Source organism: Mytilus californianus, unplaced genomic scaffold, assembly GCF_021869535.1.
Source record: "Mytilus californianus isolate M0D057914Y unplaced genomic scaffold, xbMytCali1.0.p SCAF_14, whole genome shotgun sequence".
Taxonomy (NCBI): domain Eukaryota; kingdom Metazoa; phylum Mollusca; class Bivalvia; order Mytilida; family Mytilidae; genus Mytilus; species Mytilus californianus.
This window is the reverse complement of record NW_026262626.1, coordinates 4402698-4423234: the sequence shown is the minus strand read 5'-3', so window position 1 is coordinate 4423234 and position 20537 is coordinate 4402698. Positions and strand designations below refer to the sequence as shown.

Here is a 20537-nt window from a genome sequence, read left to right as displayed (position 1 = left end):
GTATTATGTTTTATATGGTCTGTGCATCCATTCCTTCGTTCTTATCAGGTGACTCGGTAACAAACAAAATATAATCCCTGACCTGTCAGTCATGTTCTGTTTGAAGTAATAACACTGTTCAATGTTTATCTTTCTGGTCATAGGAGTTTTAGAAGGACTAAGTATTTAACATGAAATTGTAATTATTTTTACGTGGAGGAAAGTATACCAAATCTTGTTGCCAAACTGGGAAGACATATCTCAATGTAAACAGGTTTTGTAAATCTTAAAATAATTTGTTTGAATGTGTAAACTCTTGAACAGACCAACAGGAACATGCTGTCAATTTGGAAAGTTCATATATGTATAAACTTTATTATAGGAATGGCCAATCAAAGGAGGAGTATGGGGAACAACCACATGTAGTTATCCAGAAATTCTCATTACAGGGTTAGTAATAAAGAAAATTATTACATCGTTCGCAATGAAATACTGGGATTTTTCAGTCTAAATAAAAACTGATAATGAAGAATGTAGCAGGAAATATTTCATTTAGGGCTTATTAATATTTTATAAATTATATATGAATAAAAGGAAGATGTGGGGCATACATCAATGAGACAGCAACCCAACAGTACAAAAAAAACAAGACATCTAGAGGTCAACATACTGTTTATATTTTTGACAGGTGTCTCTTACAGTCATGTCTATATATACCCTTAGTCTAAAAAAAGCTGTGAATAAATTGTACTGAGACCATCAAGTATCTGCCATCAACTCTCTGTTAATTTTATAGATGAATCAAAATTAGTGTAGAAACAAATGTCTCTTAAAAAACGAATGCACACTATAGTTTATAAAGATTTGTCTGGAAATCATACATTTAACTATTAAACAATGAACATGTGGTTTATTACAGATTTATCCAACTGATCTGAACTGATTTAAATGCATTAATATTTAGAGAATATGTTTTTTTTTTTTGTATTTTAGTCATGCTGATGGATCTGTCAAGTTCTGGGATGCTTCATCAGGTAAGATATATCACATGTATATTTTTTGAACATTGTAAAACTCAAAAGAATAACACATTAATGCAGTTTTTGCACTTTGAAAAAAACATTTGCCTCAGCAGAGAAGAGATGGAGAGTAAAAACATAAATATTGTTTGAATATTGCTGTACAGTGGTTTATTTTCGCAGATATCATAAGTCATGGTTTCTAGGGTCAAACCTGTTTTTAATTTTGCATTTTTCTTTTCCAAGATTGTTTTCTTAAATATCAAATTTACACACAAGAGGATATTCTTGCAATTTTATCTTAAGAGCAAAACAAGCAAACTTGATAAAAAAAAAAAAAAAAACAGCAACCAGTTTGGATAGGAAAAATTTGCCAAAAAAATTCAAGAAATTTGTTTAAGGTTGTCCAGCATATTTAGATTTGCATTCATTTGGATTAAAAAAATTCATGTCAATTATGACTCCTTGGCAATCATACCACATTGCCTTATTTTTATGAATATTTTTTTCTTTCAGTTACACTTCAAGTTTTGTACAAATTAAAAACTGCCAAAATATTTGAAAAACCAAAAAAGGAAAGTCAAGATGACGATCCATTTGCTGTGTATTTAATACATTTGTGTCCAGAGAGCCGAATATTGTGTTTAGCGGGAGCAACTCATTTAATACTCTTTAAATTCTCAAAACAAGAGGTATCAACGGAAGTCTCAGTGAGTATTAGATTTTAATTTATATTGAGAATAGATTGATGTTTTGTGTTAAAATGATAACAGAAAACAGATTTCAAATACAAAATTAAAAGATTGCCGAACATGTCATGTGTTACTATGTCAGCATACATAAGGCAAATCACATTAATTTACAGATTGTCAAAAAGTTGTACGTCATGAATTACCAATAACATTTTAACTTTGAAAAAAATGAAGCGAAAAAAATGCATAACTTTCGAATAAATATTTTATCACAACATTACTTTTTTTTTATGCTGTATATTGATATAAATAAGAATATTAGTTTTCTTTGTGTCCCATTGGTGTATTAATGCTAAGCCTACAAGCACCAAAAATGGACAGTCATTAAAATGACTAATAACAGTATAAGCCAAAAAATATTTCCAAGAATGTCTGTCAAATATTTTGTATCAATTGAAATTGTAAAAGGTATAAATGATATCTATTCAGTATAACACCCGGTCCTCCTGTCTATTACAAATTAAAATGTTGTTTTGGCATACATCATTTTTCCTTTAAATCATTACTTCATATCAATACCAATTATACATATCTTTACCAATTTTCTTGTAACATTCTTTTATCTAGAGCTATATAAACAGTTGTTAGATATGAAAAAAAATAAGATGTGGTATTACTGACAATGAGACAACTAGCCACCAGATTTCAAATGACGAAGATACAAGCAATTATAGTTCACTGTAAGATCTTCAGCAATGAGAAAAACCCATACCATATAGTCAGCTATAAAAGGCCCTGACATAGATGTTGGTATCTATAACAGCTTGCTACAGCTGATTTAACCGTATATTTACTAGTGCCTCCCTTGAGCAGATTGGGTTTCAATACATTACATGTTTTACTATCAAAACAGTCCTCGATAAAATTCAAATAGAATTTTGCACTTGTGAGAAAATGGGGGTAATGCATGTGTGCCATTTGGAGTTTATGGAAAATGGTTATGTAGAAAATACTTGAAATACTATAAAAACATCTGTAAATTTATAGAGAGCTTTATTAAATGATTTTGTAAAATTTAACAAGTGTCTAATATTTTGTAGAGTTTGGATATTTCTATTGTGTATGAAGTGTATGATGATTTAGACTCACCAGATTTTGAGTGTCCAAAATCATCTACCCCAAGTCTTAGTGTAGTTAGTCAGCAGCAAAGTGGTAGTATGGGGTCATACTCAAGTAATACCTCAGACAGTCATAGCTGTAAAGTAAGTTATTGTATAATCACAAGTGGTAGTATGGGGTCATACTCAAGTAATACCTCAGACAGTCATAGCTGTAAAGTAAGTTATTGTATAATCACAAGTGGTAGTATGGGGTCATACTCAAGTAATACCTCAGACAGTCATAGCTGTAAAGTAAGTTATTATATAATGAAATTTAAAATATTATGTTGTAATTTTTTTCACTAATAAAATGAAACAGACAAAAATTGATAGCGAAAAAATGGTATAAAATTGTGTTATGGAATGATTGTTGGTATAAATCAGTAAGAACATAGAATTTGAACAACAATGAGTATTCTTTTATTAAGAAATTGATCAAATAGTATTTCTGAGATATTATATAGAAACTTTATAAAGAAAATTTCTGAAAGTGAGATATAGGTATGTGCTTTTATGGCTGTATAGACCACAGTGTTAACTGGAAAAAAAATCAGCTGATACCAATATACATATGCAACAAGGGGTACCCTCAATTCATTTTGTTAACATAACCTTAAATGAATTGACTAACCAGGCAAACAAAATACCGGCCAGCATCGTATAAAAAATCATATTCTGATATACAAATATGAAAACAATGTGCAAGAAATCGTAGTGAAAAATCTGAAGTTGAAATAAAAATTAGAAAAATTACATTTTTAAGTCCAAAATAAATACATTGTCTATTCATGTCATGTTTATTTAACATAAAACATACTTATTTTAACAGCTGGAAACAGGGACAGCTTTGATTGTAAAGTCTGGTAGTCGGAAGTTTAGTGCTGGCTACTACTCAGATTTAGTGTGTTTATTACAATATCTCGATAGTGAACATCCTGGAAATATTACATATATATCGGTCAACTCAGTGTATGGATTGTAAGTATATCAGTAATATATGTATGAACAATAGGAATGTCACATTAATTACCCTCAAATGAATAAGACATTACAAACCTTGAATTACTTGAAACCCTGAAATCATTCATTCAAAAATGAAAAAGAACATATTTGGATTCATAGTAAATTATGGTCTCATTCCTAGCTGAGTATGAATATAAAAACTCGAAATATTTATAAATGATGGAAATACTATGACACTTCAAATTTTATTTTTTTGAAAATTTATTTCACACATTTAGGAAGGCAAATGTCCAGTCTCTGGAAATGCTCTTAATTGAAATTAGATACTTTATTTCAATACAGTTCTTTACTTGTTTATCTTCTATTATTTAGTTATTACAATATTGTAATTAAAACTATGTCCCTTTTCTGTAGAAAATGTTTTGTATGGTAGAAAACAGACAGGGAACTCTGAAATTAATCTGTCATTATCTAATTTATTATGAAGATATTGAGATGTGGTATGATGATAAAGATGAACAACTAAGATAACCATACAGCCTTCAACAATGAACAAAACCCATACTTGATAGCTATAAAACACTGGGATGACAAAATTGGGAAGGACTTGATTGATCAGATCCATACTAAGCTTAAAAACAAACAAGAAAAAGACTATAGACTCACAAAGTATCAATCTATTAAAGATTACTGGTAGTTATTAAAAGCTAGTTCAAAGCCCAATTTCAACTATATGAAGAAAAAAAACATGTTCTCCAAGTCTTAAATGAATAAGATACATCTTAAATTGAATGTGTTCATACGAAAGACAATATAAGTGAATGCGAATAACAAACACACATAGGTCTCGTAATGGCTTTTGGCAATGAACATTTTACAAAATTGAAATATTTTGCTAGAAAATATTAATGCTTTTTATACATCAGATATGTTTTTCCATTACTTTATAGAAAAAAAATACTGTGAATATGAACATGTCTCTATGTTTATTTTCAGATTAGCGTTTGGTAATGAGTCAGGTCTAGCAATTATTGATTATCTGCAAAAAACGTGTCTTTTAAATTTAGGAACTCCTGATTTATATGGTAAATATAGAATCTTATATTGCTAAGTAAGAGGGCTGGTAATTTATGTACTTAACTCTCTAAAGGTACTTCATCATCTCTCATGGTTTTGTGTTGATCTAATAAGTACAAAGAGGAATTCAAATCAAAGAAATGGAGAAATTCTATTTTTTTAAGAATGTAAGAATGTTTACCTAAAAGAAATGATTTTGCATTTCAAGTTTACTAGCTTGATAATAATTACAGATATAGAAATGATTGTGCTATTGCGACATATTTCAACATGTGGTGGTTTCAAATTTTTCTTAGATAATAATATTGGAAGGGTATAGTTGAATATGGTAATTTCAAATGCTTTTAAAGGGGAAGTTTGCTATCTCCTTTGGTTAGTAATCTCTATCTTGTATAAAAAAATCTTTTCTTTTATATCTGTCACTTTTATCATTTGTATTTTGACTTCTAACATTGCTTTCTTTTTCTGTATCAGAATGTTTCTTACTGTTGCCTAATATACATATATGCATGTTTTCTGCATGTGTTTTGTAGGTTCTATGGATCCCTATCAGAGGGCTCCAAGGTCTCCTAGGGGTAAAAAGTTCAACCAAGCAGAGTTTTCAGGGAATGAGGAAGGCTGTCGTTCACCTACCACTGATCAAGTAAGTGATTGAAACATGAGAATATTGGGAAAAAACTTCTGTCATATTGATGAACAACTATTTTGTAAAAAAAATGTAATTTATGATTCCTGTTATCTAAGGGGAGATAATATTTCAATTTTATGTGGAAATTGTCAATTGTCTCCCTTTGTCAAAAACAGTCATTGGTAATTTACATGATAGTTATATGAACTTTATTTTGTTAAAACATCTGTTAGACAGAACATTTGATGTGAAAACTTTCTGTTTATGATCGAAAATTTATCAACAGACCTACTTTTGTGTTTTGTTAAAACCATTGAATATCTTCATAAATTTATGTAGAAATGCTTCTTTACAAGAAAAGCATTTTTGATGAGATTTGAAGTAGGTAGGATTTTTGAAATATACACCACTGTAAAGGTTTTGCAACAAATGATTCTTTAGGCTTTGTTTAAGGTATTTCGTTATTCAGATTTCTTCCAAAATTCACAGGAAATCATTTCATGTTTGAGTAATTGGTACTTATAAGAGGACTGGATGAGGAATTTTAAGTGCAACTAGGAAATCAGGGTGAACTGGGTATAGCCAGAAATATGACCACACAGTGGGCCACAAACTTATTCCTTTTTCTTGGAGAGTTTTTGTTAAGGCTGTTTAGTGTGCAGAGTGTTGCTATCTCTAAAATTTACCAACTCTACATAAATATCATTTGTAATATGATGAAAATTTATTGTATGTTTCACAACTTTTCCCGTGGTGTATCATTTAAGAAAGTAAATAGATATATGAATGCTATTGTACTTGAATGATAAGCAATGTTTTACTTACAAGGCAGTCTCAGTAATCACCAAATGGAATACAGAGTCTTTAACATATTGTCATCAGTGTTTTCCATACATTTTTAAGTAACAGACTGATTTAAAACGATGAGCATTCAACTAAAGTAAAGTTTTAATTGATGAATTTTAATTATTGACAGAAAATTTAATTGCTAAAATTGTAAAGAATTTAACCTTGCAGCTACGTACGTGGGTCCTAAGGAAAAGGTCTTTTTTTTTTTTAAATTATGTGAATATCAGTAGCAGAATTTATTGCACTTTTGTGACTTCAGACCAATTTGCTTTATAAATGTTTGATGCTTACAGAGACTGACCTATAAGTGTTTATTTAAAGTAATTTTCTTGTGGTTCTGTAACCTGAGAGGTAAGGAGTATAGGAACAATTCATCACGATAGTATCACGCTGGACAATAAAAATATGTGTTGTACTAGATTTATAAATAAACATCAAGCAACTAAGTCTCTTTTATCTGTTATGAATTATTCGTTCCATTATGTTTATGTGAAAACTTTAAAGCTGAAGCTATTTAATGAGAGTTTTTTTGTGAAAAAGGGGGAAATATAACGCATTTGTCTTAATAGAATTATTTATACAACACAATTTAAAGGAGACTTAGTTCTTGAAACGATATTTATCAAAAATACACATTAAGAATATGATACATGTATTTGTAAAATAAAACTTATTATTGAAAATTTACAACAAAGTAAAACACAGTAGATAGTATTTTAAAGAAATCTATTAGATAGAAAAGTATTTTATCATAACAATAGAAAAAACTACTCAAAGATAACATTTATTGCTTATATATATTTATGACATGCTATTCATCAACTTATTTTTGAGATTTAACCATGACTCAAATCAATTTAATAGGCTATATCTGCATTCTGTTTGCATTTCAAAATGTTTTAAGATTGATGAAATTTCAATTTGTTCATAGAAACATTGAACAATGGTAAACATGACATTTTATAAAGAGCCATAATTGAGACACGAAGTTTAATTCCGCTTTTAAATCATGAATATTATTTGCAGTTTTGTTTGCTGTAGGAATTGATTTTGTTTAGATGTTTAATTTGTTACCATTCAGAAATACATAACATTTAGAGTGTTAGCAATACACCTGAATTAATTATGAGGAAAGAAATTTGAAAGCCAAATGTTGTCGTAAAACAGAATAGCATTGTGATTGTAATTAATTCGAAACTGCAGAACATTTCTTTTTTATACTTCTATATTATAGAAATAATTTATGTTAAAAAAAAACAAAGCAATTTCATGCAGTAACAAACAAAATTAAATAATTAATGCTAATTTTTAATTCGATTTCTTTATTTCTTTTAATGACAATAATGCTGAATTATAAAACTCTTAATGGTACTTTAAAAGAGGCATTGACTACCAGATCATTTTGAATCGTGGCAGGGAAGTATTTAATTTTCTGTCTTTTTATAAATGATGATTTTGGTGTATTTGCTGACATATGTTATGGATTTCACTGTACATTTACAAAAGTAGAAATAGTAGTAGACAATTTTTTGTTGTTGTTTTTTTTTTTTTTTTTTTTTTTTTTTTTTTAGAAAAAGTAGTTTTAGTTGCTGTTTGCTTGCATTGTGTTTCAACCTGATTCTTTTAATGTTTTTGGAGAATTTAATGCTATACATATTTTTATACTTAAATGACGAATAATTAAAAACAAATTTTCCTGAAACCTTTTGTAGAGAAAAGGCTTAAATAGATAGAAAAGTATATTACCTGTAACTGATATCAATACAGATTTTTTAAAAATTATTTCATTTTAAAGAAAAACAAGACTTTGTTATTTAAAGACAGAAAAAATATAACTCAATCATCATCATCTTTTTTGGGTTGTTTAAAAAGTTTGGTAACTTTAAATCTGTATCTCAGACTATTACTAAAGATATGTTAGATTTATAAAAAAATTAAAATTACATTTCTTTTTAAAAGCAAAAAATTTTCATATTACTCACATTTAAATATACACATTTGCAACTGTTGATTTCAATTAAGGAAGTGATTTTCAATTCCTTTAAAAAATTTAATCAAAAACCAGCCATATTTAAACGCAAAAAGTATATCCCCTCATAAAAAATGGATAAAGCCATGCAAAGTTCTCCAGAATCATTAAGAAAGCACTAACTGATAATGCATACACACCTCCAAACACTTTATGTGGTATGCATCATTGTCCTATTTCCCTCCAGGTAGTTCCCTTGTTTTACCTTTGTTGTTTTGTTAAGTTGTTGTGTTTTATTTACTTTTATGTTTTAGTTTTGTTTATTTTGTTTAAATCTACAGTCACCATCCCCTGAAACCAACCCTGCCAGATTAAAGAAAAAATCCTCTTGGCCTAGCGATTACCCTTTGTTGGCTATTAAAGAAAGTCAGCAGACAGACTCAGATAAAAGTGATCAAGAAGTTAATTCTAGTGTTGATGATGAAAATGTTGAAACTGCAGATTTAGCAGAAACTTTGGATAATGATACTAATACTTTAAATGATAAAAAGGAAAGTGATGAAGGCGGTGAAATCAGTATGGAATCTTCCATGAGAAAAAATATTCGTCGGATGTCCGTTCAACCACTCACGCTTCCAAGTTTAAAAGTCCAGCTGGCGGAAACATCCTACTCGGATGAAGAAAGAACACCAACGAACAATAACAATGAACATAATTTGACATTCGAAAAATTGCCAATAATGGGAAAAAAGAAGAAAGTAGGAAAAACGAAATCAGAACCCAGTGGTTTGATTGGGAAATACTCTAATGGTAAAGGTGACGATAGACCAAGGTCATCCTCAGAACCTGATATTGACATGGAACCTCCAGAAAAACAAAAAACCAGGAGAATCTCATTACATAAACTTGGTTTTCATCGTAAAAAATCTCATGCTAAAAAATGTAAAGAAGATGTTGGTGTTTCATGTGATAGTGACAATTTAAACAATAGTAAATCATCGCACGGAGATGATGACTTCCATAACAAGCACCATAAAGAGATTACAGACGATGAAACAGATGAGGAAAAGCAAGATACAGGATTTTTTAAAAGTATGAGGCGAATGAGTGTCCAAATTCAAAATAAGCTTTTCAAAGAGGATGACAAGAAACCCAGACTTGAAGTTCTAGACTTGTCAAATGATAAAGAAGGGCATACGACAATTAGAAAAATGAGCATTACAGAATTGTTACAACCGGGTATGTTTCAGGACTAGTTTTCTTTTGCTGAGGTATCTTTGGTATATATTTAAGTATTAGTAAAATATGTGTGTGTTTTTCTAATTGCAGGGTAAGATGGGTCTTCCTGAGCATGACAAAAACTCTGGCCAACGGCTAAGTCTTCTCCAGTATAACTTCAGTGTTAAAAATGGACAAATCACAATCTTGTCTATTTTTCATTTCTCTGGGTTTAATTTATGATATTGAATAAAGTCAAGTAAATAGTTGACACACAAATTGTTGTCTCTATTTAAATGCACAACTGTGATCTGTCCATTTATAACAGCATGTTAAGTTTGACCTCTGTTGTTGCATGTATTCCTAGCTTTGTATATGGGGATTATAGCATGTATACTCATCTTCAATCATGTTCATCTCTTGTAACTATACTTTCATGTTTTCAGCTTGTATTGTCTTGGTTTGCTTAAATTTTTACTTTGTTATAAAATATGGGATTTTTTGTTGCTGTTATAAATAGAATTATAGATTTTTGCAGGCGCTTTTTTATTTTTCGAGTTGAGAAAAAAGTAGGATTAGTTAAATATTTAAGAAATTTGTTTGTAAAGTTGAATTTATAAAAAGGGGGGGGGGGGGGGGATTAAAAGTTAAAAAATTCAGTAAAAAGTTTTAGATCAGAGCTGTTTACTGTAAACTAACTGCATAGCATGAATATAAAAATATTCTGCAAATTTATTTATATTTTCTCAACTACAACATTCTTAGTTAAGGACAAAATAATGTCAGAACATTGTTTTGGCCATGAAACTATTGGCACATGTAGATGAACTAAGTTTTGAATTAAAAACTAACTCAGATGGAACATGCCATAGGTAAGTAATCTGTAAAATGTCTTATAAATAAATAAAACTTCTTCAGTTATATTCGCAAAAATTTCAGACATCAGATTACATATCAGTCATAAATTACATGTTATTTGATGTTTTTGTGAATAGGACGACTTAACACAGATGACACACAACTCACACACTTGGATATAATATATAGCTTCTCCTCTGAGAGAAGATAATCTGTAGATGATTGTTGTATGAACCCTTAATTTATAGATAAATGGTGTATGTGTGAGTCCAATGTGTCTAAAGCAAAAAAGGCAACAGCAACCTCCTGAGTTAAAACGAAGCAAGTCGCAAGGTATTCGAAAACTACAGAAAGCTCAAAGTGTGGCGTCAGTAGAGGAGATGACGGGTGGAGGTGCTCACCATTGCTATATTTAATCTACATCTTTTTATGTTGTTTTAAAGTTTGGTCAACAATGTGGTTGTACAGAAAATAAACTCCTTGACATACTGTGGTTTCATTTATTTTCGAGAGTACCATTTTTCGGCGATTGGGGGAAAATCGTATTTTTCGTGGATATTTATTTCGTGATTTCGCAAAAGGCTGCATACAAGCCTATACCAAATTCCATCTTTGTTGAACATTAAAATTCGTGGTTCACCTATACCCATGAACTCAACGAAAATTGGTATCTCACTAATAATAATGAATCCAGAGTAATTTGGGGTTTTATGACAAATCTGAGAAAGGAAGACATAGTTTTTTAACTGACTCATATTTTCTCTGTTTTTTTCGTGACCTTTAGAGAAAAATCATTACATGTACTTTACCAGAAAGTGTAATTGTCACTAAATCATATTGTACATCTTGGTTATAGCATTTCCACTGCACCAAAAAAGTCATTGTTAAGGTTTCCTGATCAACCCTAATTTGATCTATATTCCTAATTTTTTAGCCCTCACCATTGGAGACGGGGTATTAAGAGTTACCCTTGACCGTCCGTCCTTCAATCTTTCCGCCCATCCCATTTTTGTTGCAAAGCTTGAGCGGGGGGATTCGTGTCCTCAGACACATTCTTCTTTTATTTTTGGAAGATCTATTCTCCGACATATATCTGTTGTTATAACTATTAATTGGGATTCTACTATAAACAATATGTATCCAAACAATGTTAATCATCCTGATGGTTGTCAGTTGGTTTAATAATGAAAGGATTATAAGTATTTCCAATACAAAGATACATACAATACAGGAATCTGATACTGTGTTGTGAAGAACAACAAGAGAACTTTTATTAAATTCCCAACTGCTGACCTAATATTTCATTTACAAGAAACCTTATACACATTTACTTTTCTTTTTCTTTCATTTTTTTGTTGGGGGAAGGGGGAGGGGTGGTCGAAATGTTCTTTTCTCAAATTTGTCTTCTTTGTAACATTATTCATTTCTTAAAAATTTCATTTAACATAGTAGTCATATTTTCCTTTCATCAAGGGTTTTGAATATCAGTTTGGCACACATCACTCCTATTTTCTTAATCTGATATTATTGGATAAGATGTTCACATATTTGTACAATGACAAGTTGATCAAACTGGTACAGTAGTGTAATGGCATGTAAAACATGATATGACAAAAAGGTATCTCTTTCAGTGCAAAATAATTTTACCTTCTAAAATTTTGTAATAGTCTCTATTAAGGGTTTGTACATGCCCGCCCGCCGCCGGCAGTCTTCTCACTAAGCCACAGGCCCAGCAGCCCAGGCTTGTAAAATTGCTCTCGGGCCTGTAAAAATCATCTCTGCAGGCCAACAGAATCTTAACAAAAAAATTCCAAAAATTGAGATCAGGGCCTGTAGATTTTAAAGTTCATCGTGAAGACGAACATGGTCTATATAAGAAGTTGTTCTTTTTTGGTCTCTCATGCCATGAAAGAGGCAGAATTTTGTTGCAGAATGCGAGATATCAGGATTACAATCTGATGGCAGCGTGAACTATTTGTATTAATTTTATATATTTCAGAGGGTAGAAGTCCTGGATGCTTTATACTTTGTATATAGATGCCTTATGTTATGAAGTTTCCGTTTGTCATATGTCTGTTTTCCTTTACCTCATTTTCATGGTTCAGTGATATGTGAATTTCTCACTTATTATGAGTAATATGATAACTATATTTGGTATATTGGTTCCTTGCAATGTCAACATATCCATCAGACAGGGCTCACTTGACCTCAACCTTATTTCATGGATCAGTGATCAAGTTAAATTTACATAACTAGTTTCTCAGACACTGTAAGCAGTAGGTCAACTACATTTGGTGTATGGAATGATTGTAAGGTGTACTTGTCTGTCTGGTAGGGTTCATCTGACCTTGACCTCATTTTCATGGTTCATCGGTCCATGTTAAGTTTTCCTGGTTAAGTCTGTTTCTCAGATACTAGAAGCAATAAGGTCAACTATATTTGATGTATCGAATGATTGTAAGTTGTACATGTCACTTTTCTGTCTGGCAGGTATCATATGTCCTTGACTTCATTTTCATGGTTCATTGGTCAATGTTAAGTTTCAGTAGTAGGGTCCTTTTGCAAGATACTACATGTATAATCAGTAGGTCAACTATATTTGATGTATGAAATGATTGTAAGGTGTTCATGTCTGTCTGGCAAGTTATTTGACCTTGACCTCATTTTTATGGTTCATTGGTCCATGTTAAATTTTCCTGATTAAGTCTGTTTCTCAGATACTATAAGCAATAAGGTCAACTATATTTGATGTATCAATTGATTGTAAGGGGTACATGTCTGTCTGGCAGGTTTCATCTGACCTTGACCTCATTTTCATGATTCATTGGTCAATATTAAGATTTCATGTTTTTGATTGTTACTTGTATAATTTAAGCAAAATGTCAACTATATTTGGTGTATGTAATGATTGTAAGGTGTACATGTCTGTCTGGCTTAGTTTATATGACCTTGACCTCATTGTCATGGATCATTAATAATGTTTAGTTTTTGTGATACTTATAGTAAAACTTTATATTTAGGACTATCGTGAAAAAATAAATCATTAATAGTAAAGCAGGCGAGACATTTCTGGAAGTGTACTCTTGTATATATATCTGTTCAAATTTAACAATATTTTTAGAAATATCCTATAACTTGAAAGTTGTGAAATTTTGCCAGTACTAGACCTAGGATCAAAAGGTTTATTTTCCACTACTTGACTAACCAAGACCAATTACTTTCCAGCCTTAAGTTTTATAAGGCTGTAACTTATTGAGGTTGTAGGGGTATAATGGTACAGGTATGTCTGTGACAACTTTTTGGAGGTGTGGTATTTTTTTGGTTTTAATAAGGTATTTTTATGGCAAAATGTACTAAAAGTAATAGTAAGAATAAGAGTCATGTCATTGCCTACTGGTACTTATGTTGTGTATTTCCCCTCCTCGCTTGCTATTGTGGTGTTTTTATTACAATCAGATTTATATACATGTGTATATATATATGTGTATGTTTCAATTAATTTTTTATTTGGTTTGATGTGGGATATTTGTGTTTGTAGTCTTTTTTATTTAATCTTTAATTTGTAAATATACAGTTTTCTGTTGAAAATGAAATTGAAATTTACCATCATTTTTGCAAATTGTCTACAAAAACTATTTTTGAGAGGCATATCCACTGTTTTTTTTTAATTGAATATAGATATTTCTTTATTATATATGTTATCACCAATAAAACTGAAAAAGTTTGAAGGTCACATGCTACTTTTTGCATGATAATTGACATTACGAATTATCATAATAATTAGCATTCAGATTTTTTACATTTATTGTTTTCATAATAATTGACATGAAGAAATGGAAGATTTTGAGTAATTATTAACAAAATTTACATTATCAATTATTTTTACCGGTATATGAAATTGCAAAAGTTAGCCAAAAATCAATTATTATATCACTGGAATGAATTTGAAAATACAAAAATAAATTTTAAATAGAAAAATATATTTGCTGTAGGAAATTAATGTCAATCACTGTAATAATGATATAGAAGTTTTAAGGTCACATTGAGTAAAAGCAGTATGTTGATTTAACACCAGTGAAATTAAAGTGTATTTGCGTCACAGGTTATTGATATGTATATATTATTTATGTATATGCATATATTTCAATAACCTGTATTGACATCTGTACTCTGTACAGTTTAGTATCTGACATTTCCAAGAGAAATAGTTGTTTCTTCATGGTAACACTTTAATTTAAGTTTCTTCATGGTAACACTTTTAATTTGAAAAGTGCTTGTTCTGGATAATGAACATGATGAAGCTCTAACAAATGTATTTATTATTTCCCCATTAACTGGTGGATATGTCTTTCAGTTTTTCATACACAGACATTAATTGCTTTCAATATTAAAATTTGAATATGCTCTTTATTCTTAACCTAACATTGAATCATATTTCTCAAGTGTGAAGAAAATGTTTTCAGATAAGAATATTTTTTCTCAGTGATTTCAATATAGTATCTATTGTTGTAAAGTTTAAACTAGGTTACTCTTTATATAGTAGATGAACACAAGATAAGGAGGTCACTTTTCACTTAGTGTTGTGGGACCTATTATTTCTGTAATAGTAAATTGACAAAATATATCTAGATATGTAATTGGATAAATATGAATCTTCATTTTATTACTTATTATCTGTTTCTTACTCTGTTTAAAAAATAACCGTGACCATTTCATATGATGAAAGGAAATGCTGAGTTTACATCAATGATACAGCAACCCAACAACAAAAATCAAAAAGACATCTAGAAATCAACATACAGTCTTCAGCAATATGCAGGTGTCTATACAATATGTCAACCTTTAAATGATTTGATTTAACAATAATTAACAAAGATCTCACATCAACATCAAACTCCATAAATAACAAAAGATCAAAAGAGATACGCTAATATAGAAGTAAGGGTCTCAGTATAGGAAAACAGATGGCCATTTACCATTGAAAAATGAAAAAACAAATAAAAGTAGCACCCCACTGATTTGACGGATAATCACTTACCAGATTCCTTACTTAGAACACATATAGGAACATACGATTGGTTTAAACTAGTTTTAAGAGATATCAACTCTCCCCTTTTAACATTTTTCAATGTACTAACAAAAAGTAGGTACATGTTTAAGTACATTTTAAAATAAAAAATAATACGAGAAAAGTAAACTCTAAAAATGGTTTAATAGATAACAAAATACATTAATACAAACTAAACACTAATGTGTGAAATGCACAAAGTTGTGGCAAAAAACAATTATTATTTTGTTTTAATTTAAATTGGTGACCATAAATATGTTGTAATAAGCCAATGGTAGAATGTTTTGTACTTAAGGATGTTTTCCTTTTAGAATATGTTATTCTATCATTTAATGGAGTTGTAGGCAGTAATATAAGATGAAGATGTATTTATAATGGAGGACAGTTTCCCAAACTGATATTAAAAACTGACCATACCCAAAAGGTTGAGTTGGCTATTGTCATCTATGGTCATAATTGCTCTCTTATAATTATCACTTGGAAAAAATCATCTCACTTTTTTTTATTTCATGAAAACAATAGAAGCCCCCAAATAAAATATCCAGCTGTTCATAATTTTGATTTGCTGTTCTTTGAACCTCCTATCCTTTGCTATGAAACAGCTGAACTTTATTGATCTGAAATAATGAATGAAAATGCAGTTAAACAATTATTCATGTTTGTCAAGATACATGTATATGTTTATTAATTTTATTTATTTATGTTTAAGTGGCTGGATAATGAAAATTCTGTATCTTAGGGTCATAAAAACTTTTTTTTGTAAATTTTGAAATCAGAAAATGTTTATGGTTCACAGATTTTAATTACCGGGTATTAACTTTATAGTGTTTTTTCTTATATTAATTAATTTATTATTAAAGGTATGAAGATAGTTTAATTGAGATTTTGACAACTAAATTTGTTTTTATCTTTTTGACTCTCAGACATTAGATCTTAATTAACTGAAAAAAAACATCATTTTTATCAAGTTGTTCAGGTTAATTTGATTTATCTTAGCTAATATTGTGTTTTTACATGTTAAAATCAGCAGCTTTATAGTTGAAAGTACTGACTCTATTATAATTATTGTTTTGATAGCCATTGTATACCTCAAACCTGATTGTGGTGAGTCTGAAGCACATTTCTTCTAACCCTTTCAGCACATATAAAGTTATTGTTGTTGTCACATTTTAGAAAAAAAAGTTTCACCCATACAGATTTTTTCGTCCGCAGTAAAATTGATTTAGTACTAATGTTATTTTACTTCCAGGAAAGCTGTCACTAATATTTTCTTGATAATTTAATTTGTTAGCCAATGGAGATGTGTACACCAGAATGAAAAATACTGAGGCCAGACAAATCAAAGAAAATATTTTGTATTAATTAAATTCACTATATTCATCAATCATGCTGCATTGGAAGCTAATATAGAAATAGGCCATTCAAGAGACGATAATTTTCTTTAAAATTTTTAACACTCCAAAACATATTTGTCTTGCATGGGAAAATGAGACTTATGTATGCTGTTCCTGGCATAGCAGCATGAACACATGTTAAAGTTTGTGATTAAGTTACACATGGGAGACCGATCTTGTGTTAGCAGTTTATGTGATGCATTTAAGATACTTAAGCAATGATGAAGAGGGGTTATACGAATAACACAATCAGTAGTGTGTGTCTGACTTTTTTATGGCATGGCCTACAGTTTAACATTATTCAAACAGGGTCTTAGCTGAGGGTCTGGATGGGGTTTACAGAAAAGAGAATAATGAGCAAAACATGGAGAATAAAAGGGCAAAATTGTTAAAAAAAAAATTTCGATATGGTTTTGAGAAATGAAAAAATAGAAAGAAAAAAAAATGAAAGGCCTAACTGAAAGTGGAAAGATTTTATGAAATCAGTTAAGTCCCAGATGTTTTATTTTATAGTACATTCTAGCATCATCACTGCATGTGTTATTTTTGCAGGCAAATGCTCATTTTAAGCACAGTTTAACAATTTTATTATTGTCTGACACACACCATCTTTATATTACATTATTACTTATGCTTGTAAGCTGATTTTAATTAAAATTATTTGCTTTTGTTGAAAGAAAATATGTATCAAAATATAAATAGGAATGCATTGATCAGAATACCAGAGGTTCTCAGAGTTAAGTGTATCAATACTCATTGCTTGGCATCTCTTATCATTCATGATCAAACCTTTTAATCATTTCTTTTAAAATCTGGAGAATGTATTGTATTTGGAAAATAGTTGATCTTGACTATCCTTGAAGGAGTATGGGGTGTTTCCTTTCAAAAGTATATATACTGATCCTCCTTGCACGACCATTATGATTTACAATAGAATTTTGGAAAAGAATAATGCAAGTGTCAAGCCCATGGGAACCAGCCATAAATAATATCTTTTTATATGCCTGTTTACGAGATGTATTATGGTATAATGTTGTACCTCCGTCATTCTGTCTGTCCATCCGTCATCAACATGTCTGACAATAACTCAAAAAATGCTTTGAGCAGTTTTCATCAAACTTTGGTGACTGCTTTATATCTATTAAAATAAGCTCCCTTTAGCTTGTTTTTTTATAAATTTCTAATTTACTTTGAGGAGTTATGGAACTTTATTCGTTGAAAAAGCAACGGGCATATCATGCTCTCATGGTGCAGCTCTTTATTGATAGTTCTGTTCATTTAAAAAAATTCTCATTATGGGTACACAATTAATTATACCAACATATAAGAGATTTGGTAGGGACATTTTTAGTGTAGTAATTCAAATTAAAAAAAATCAGAATAATCTGTCCCAACACTTTTTTCTCTTTCGAAAATAGTTATAGGGGTAGATGAAAAAGCAATGTGAGACACTGGTGCCCAGTCAGTGATAGAGACTCCTATGGGAACAGATTTGTCAAAATTATAATTCATCTAGGACCTTGTTCTGTATAACTGGTGAACATGTCTTCAGCTATTTCCTGCTTCACAGATATTTGTTATAAGATCTAGATAGATTGAAGATGGATTATAGGTTCTTGGTTTTCAGTGAGCTTGAATTTGTACAGACTAGCAAACAAGAAGGCAGTCTGCCATTTATCTAGAAAATATTATGTTTGTTTGGAAGGAAAGATTGTTCAAGTTTAAAAGGTTATGATATAGCTTGAAGTGAGGGGGCAAGTTTGTAAAAATGTTGGTGAATGATACTCAAATGGTCAGTATGTTAATCCAAGGAATAAATTAATATTAGATTGTTGTTATCAAAATAATGAAGATGTATTGATATATTTAAAAGTGTTGTTTTTATCAAAATTGAAAGTTATTTTAAGGTGCTGTTTTTTTTTCTTCAAAATGTTGACTTATAGAAATTACATTGTGAAAATATTATTAAAAGTTTCAGGATAAAAAAGTAATTATTTATGTTTTTTGAATTTCAGATAAAAATGATGGTGCATCTTTTTCTCGGTCCCGTAGTTCTAGTATGTCAAGTTTAGAGAATGTCTCAAAAGAAGCAATTCAGTCTCTCATCTTTGCTGACTCATATACCAGAAAAACAGGTGAGAACAATAGAAAATGTAGAATGAACATTGGAAAAGCAAAGTTAATAAAGTAATTTGAAATCCAGGTATTTTTACAGTAGTGATGTCCCTTGAAAATGTAAATTCTATATATAATTGGCTTGTAAATACTCTCAAGCTTACATTTTTTTGTCAGATTTTAATTCTAATTTATATCAAAGGTTTACATCAGTAATGTCTTGGAAGAATTTCGATAATCAGAGCAGATCAATGATTTGTTCAGGAGTTATGCCCCTTGGAAGTAGAAATTTTATTGAGAATAACATTTTTAATCTCGTACCTACATTTCTTGTAGGATATTTATGAAGAGTTTGAAATTAAAAAAAAAATAGAGTTATTTCCCTTTGACAGATAAATGATGTGTATTGGTGAAGAACATTGGAACACTGTTCTTTTATATTAATAGTAATGGTATAATGTATTTGGAATATTACAAATGAAATGCAAATTATCTTTTGATATTACAGCATTTAAAAAAGGAAGTGATCAGTTTCAGGTAGATAACTTCAAATGCTTAGATTCCTCCTGAACATGCATGAAATATTTGCCACTGGACATTAAGCAACCAACAACCAATTGAATGCTTAGATTAAGATCTTATTTATTCTCATGAGAATTTTTGGATTTAATGTTGTGTTTTGTATCAATATCATGAATTTTGATAATACATAAAAAGGAATAACAGGAGTTGCCATAAATACTTCACAGTCCTACAGACAACATCAATCATGGACTCAAAAGAAGAAAATTTACATGCAAAGACATTCAATAACGAAAACATTGGTCTATATAATCTGACTTGTTACTTGCACATAATGTGGTGAGGTTGTCATGAAATACTCTGGATTCATTTATTTTTCGTGGGTACCAATTTTTATGGATTGAGGAAAAGTTGTATATTAGCGAATATATGATTTTGTGGATTTGCCAAGGTTTGAGGACATGCCTATATAAAATTGATACTTAGTTGAACATTTTAATTCAGAAGATAAAACTAGTAATTGATGCATAATTTATTCATATCATTACAGATAATTTTACCTGTCCATGTCTGTGGGTAGGTACCAGCCTGGGTTCAGTGCTGGTTATTGTGCTAAATCTACCTCCCCCGGGAGACCAGCGACTTAGTCAACCTGTGATAGTCTCACCCAGTGGTAGGTAACATTATTAAAAAACATCAAAAGTAAAAATGATCTTGCGAAGCCATGTTTCTAATATGTGCTCTGTTCTGAAAAACTATAAAGTCAAATAAAAAATTTCATTTATTTTCGCAAATCTTTCCACAGTGGACAATGAATGTAATATTGATTAGTCTTGTTTTTGTACACACTGAAGCAGAATATTTAATAGCTTAGAAGAATAAAAGGGTTACTTTAATTTTTTGCCATCTTGTTGCTTTTTTCACATTATTGAAACAAAGCATACATTTCAGGTAAACAGTGGCAATATTATATAAAATGAATCTGCATATTGAGACTGATTATCCAAAGTAATTGATTTTGTATAT

General features: G+C 30.1%; 1 protein-coding gene across 5 annotated transcripts in view; it reads left to right on the top strand.

Moving 5' to 3' along the window:
- The window catches only part of LOC127724051 (syntaxin-binding protein 5-like), a 102092-nt gene that overhangs the window by 65741 nt on the left and 15814 nt on the right, over nucleotides 1-20537 (top strand). Inside the window, exons 14-24 of one of the 5 annotated variants that reach the window (XM_052230824.1) lie at nucleotides 362-429; nucleotides 973-1013; nucleotides 1515-1708; nucleotides 2791-2952; nucleotides 3680-3828; nucleotides 4810-4898; nucleotides 5424-5533; nucleotides 8678-9575; nucleotides 16558-16584; nucleotides 18890-19009; nucleotides 20062-20184. In XM_052230824.1, the coding sequence (XP_052086784.1) occupies nucleotides 362-429; nucleotides 973-1013; nucleotides 1515-1708; nucleotides 2791-2952; nucleotides 3680-3828; nucleotides 4810-4898; nucleotides 5424-5533; nucleotides 8678-9575; nucleotides 16558-16584; nucleotides 18890-19009; nucleotides 20062-20184 (1981 nt within the window). Of the gene's footprint in view, nucleotides 1-361; nucleotides 430-972; nucleotides 1014-1514; nucleotides 1709-2790; nucleotides 2953-3679; nucleotides 3829-4809; nucleotides 4899-5423; nucleotides 5534-8677; nucleotides 9576-10660; nucleotides 10806-16557; nucleotides 16585-18889; nucleotides 19010-20061; nucleotides 20185-20537 lie in introns of all 5 variants that reach the window. The other 4 variants (XM_052230827.1, XM_052230826.1, XM_052230825.1 and 1 more) reach the window with 4 other exon arrangements.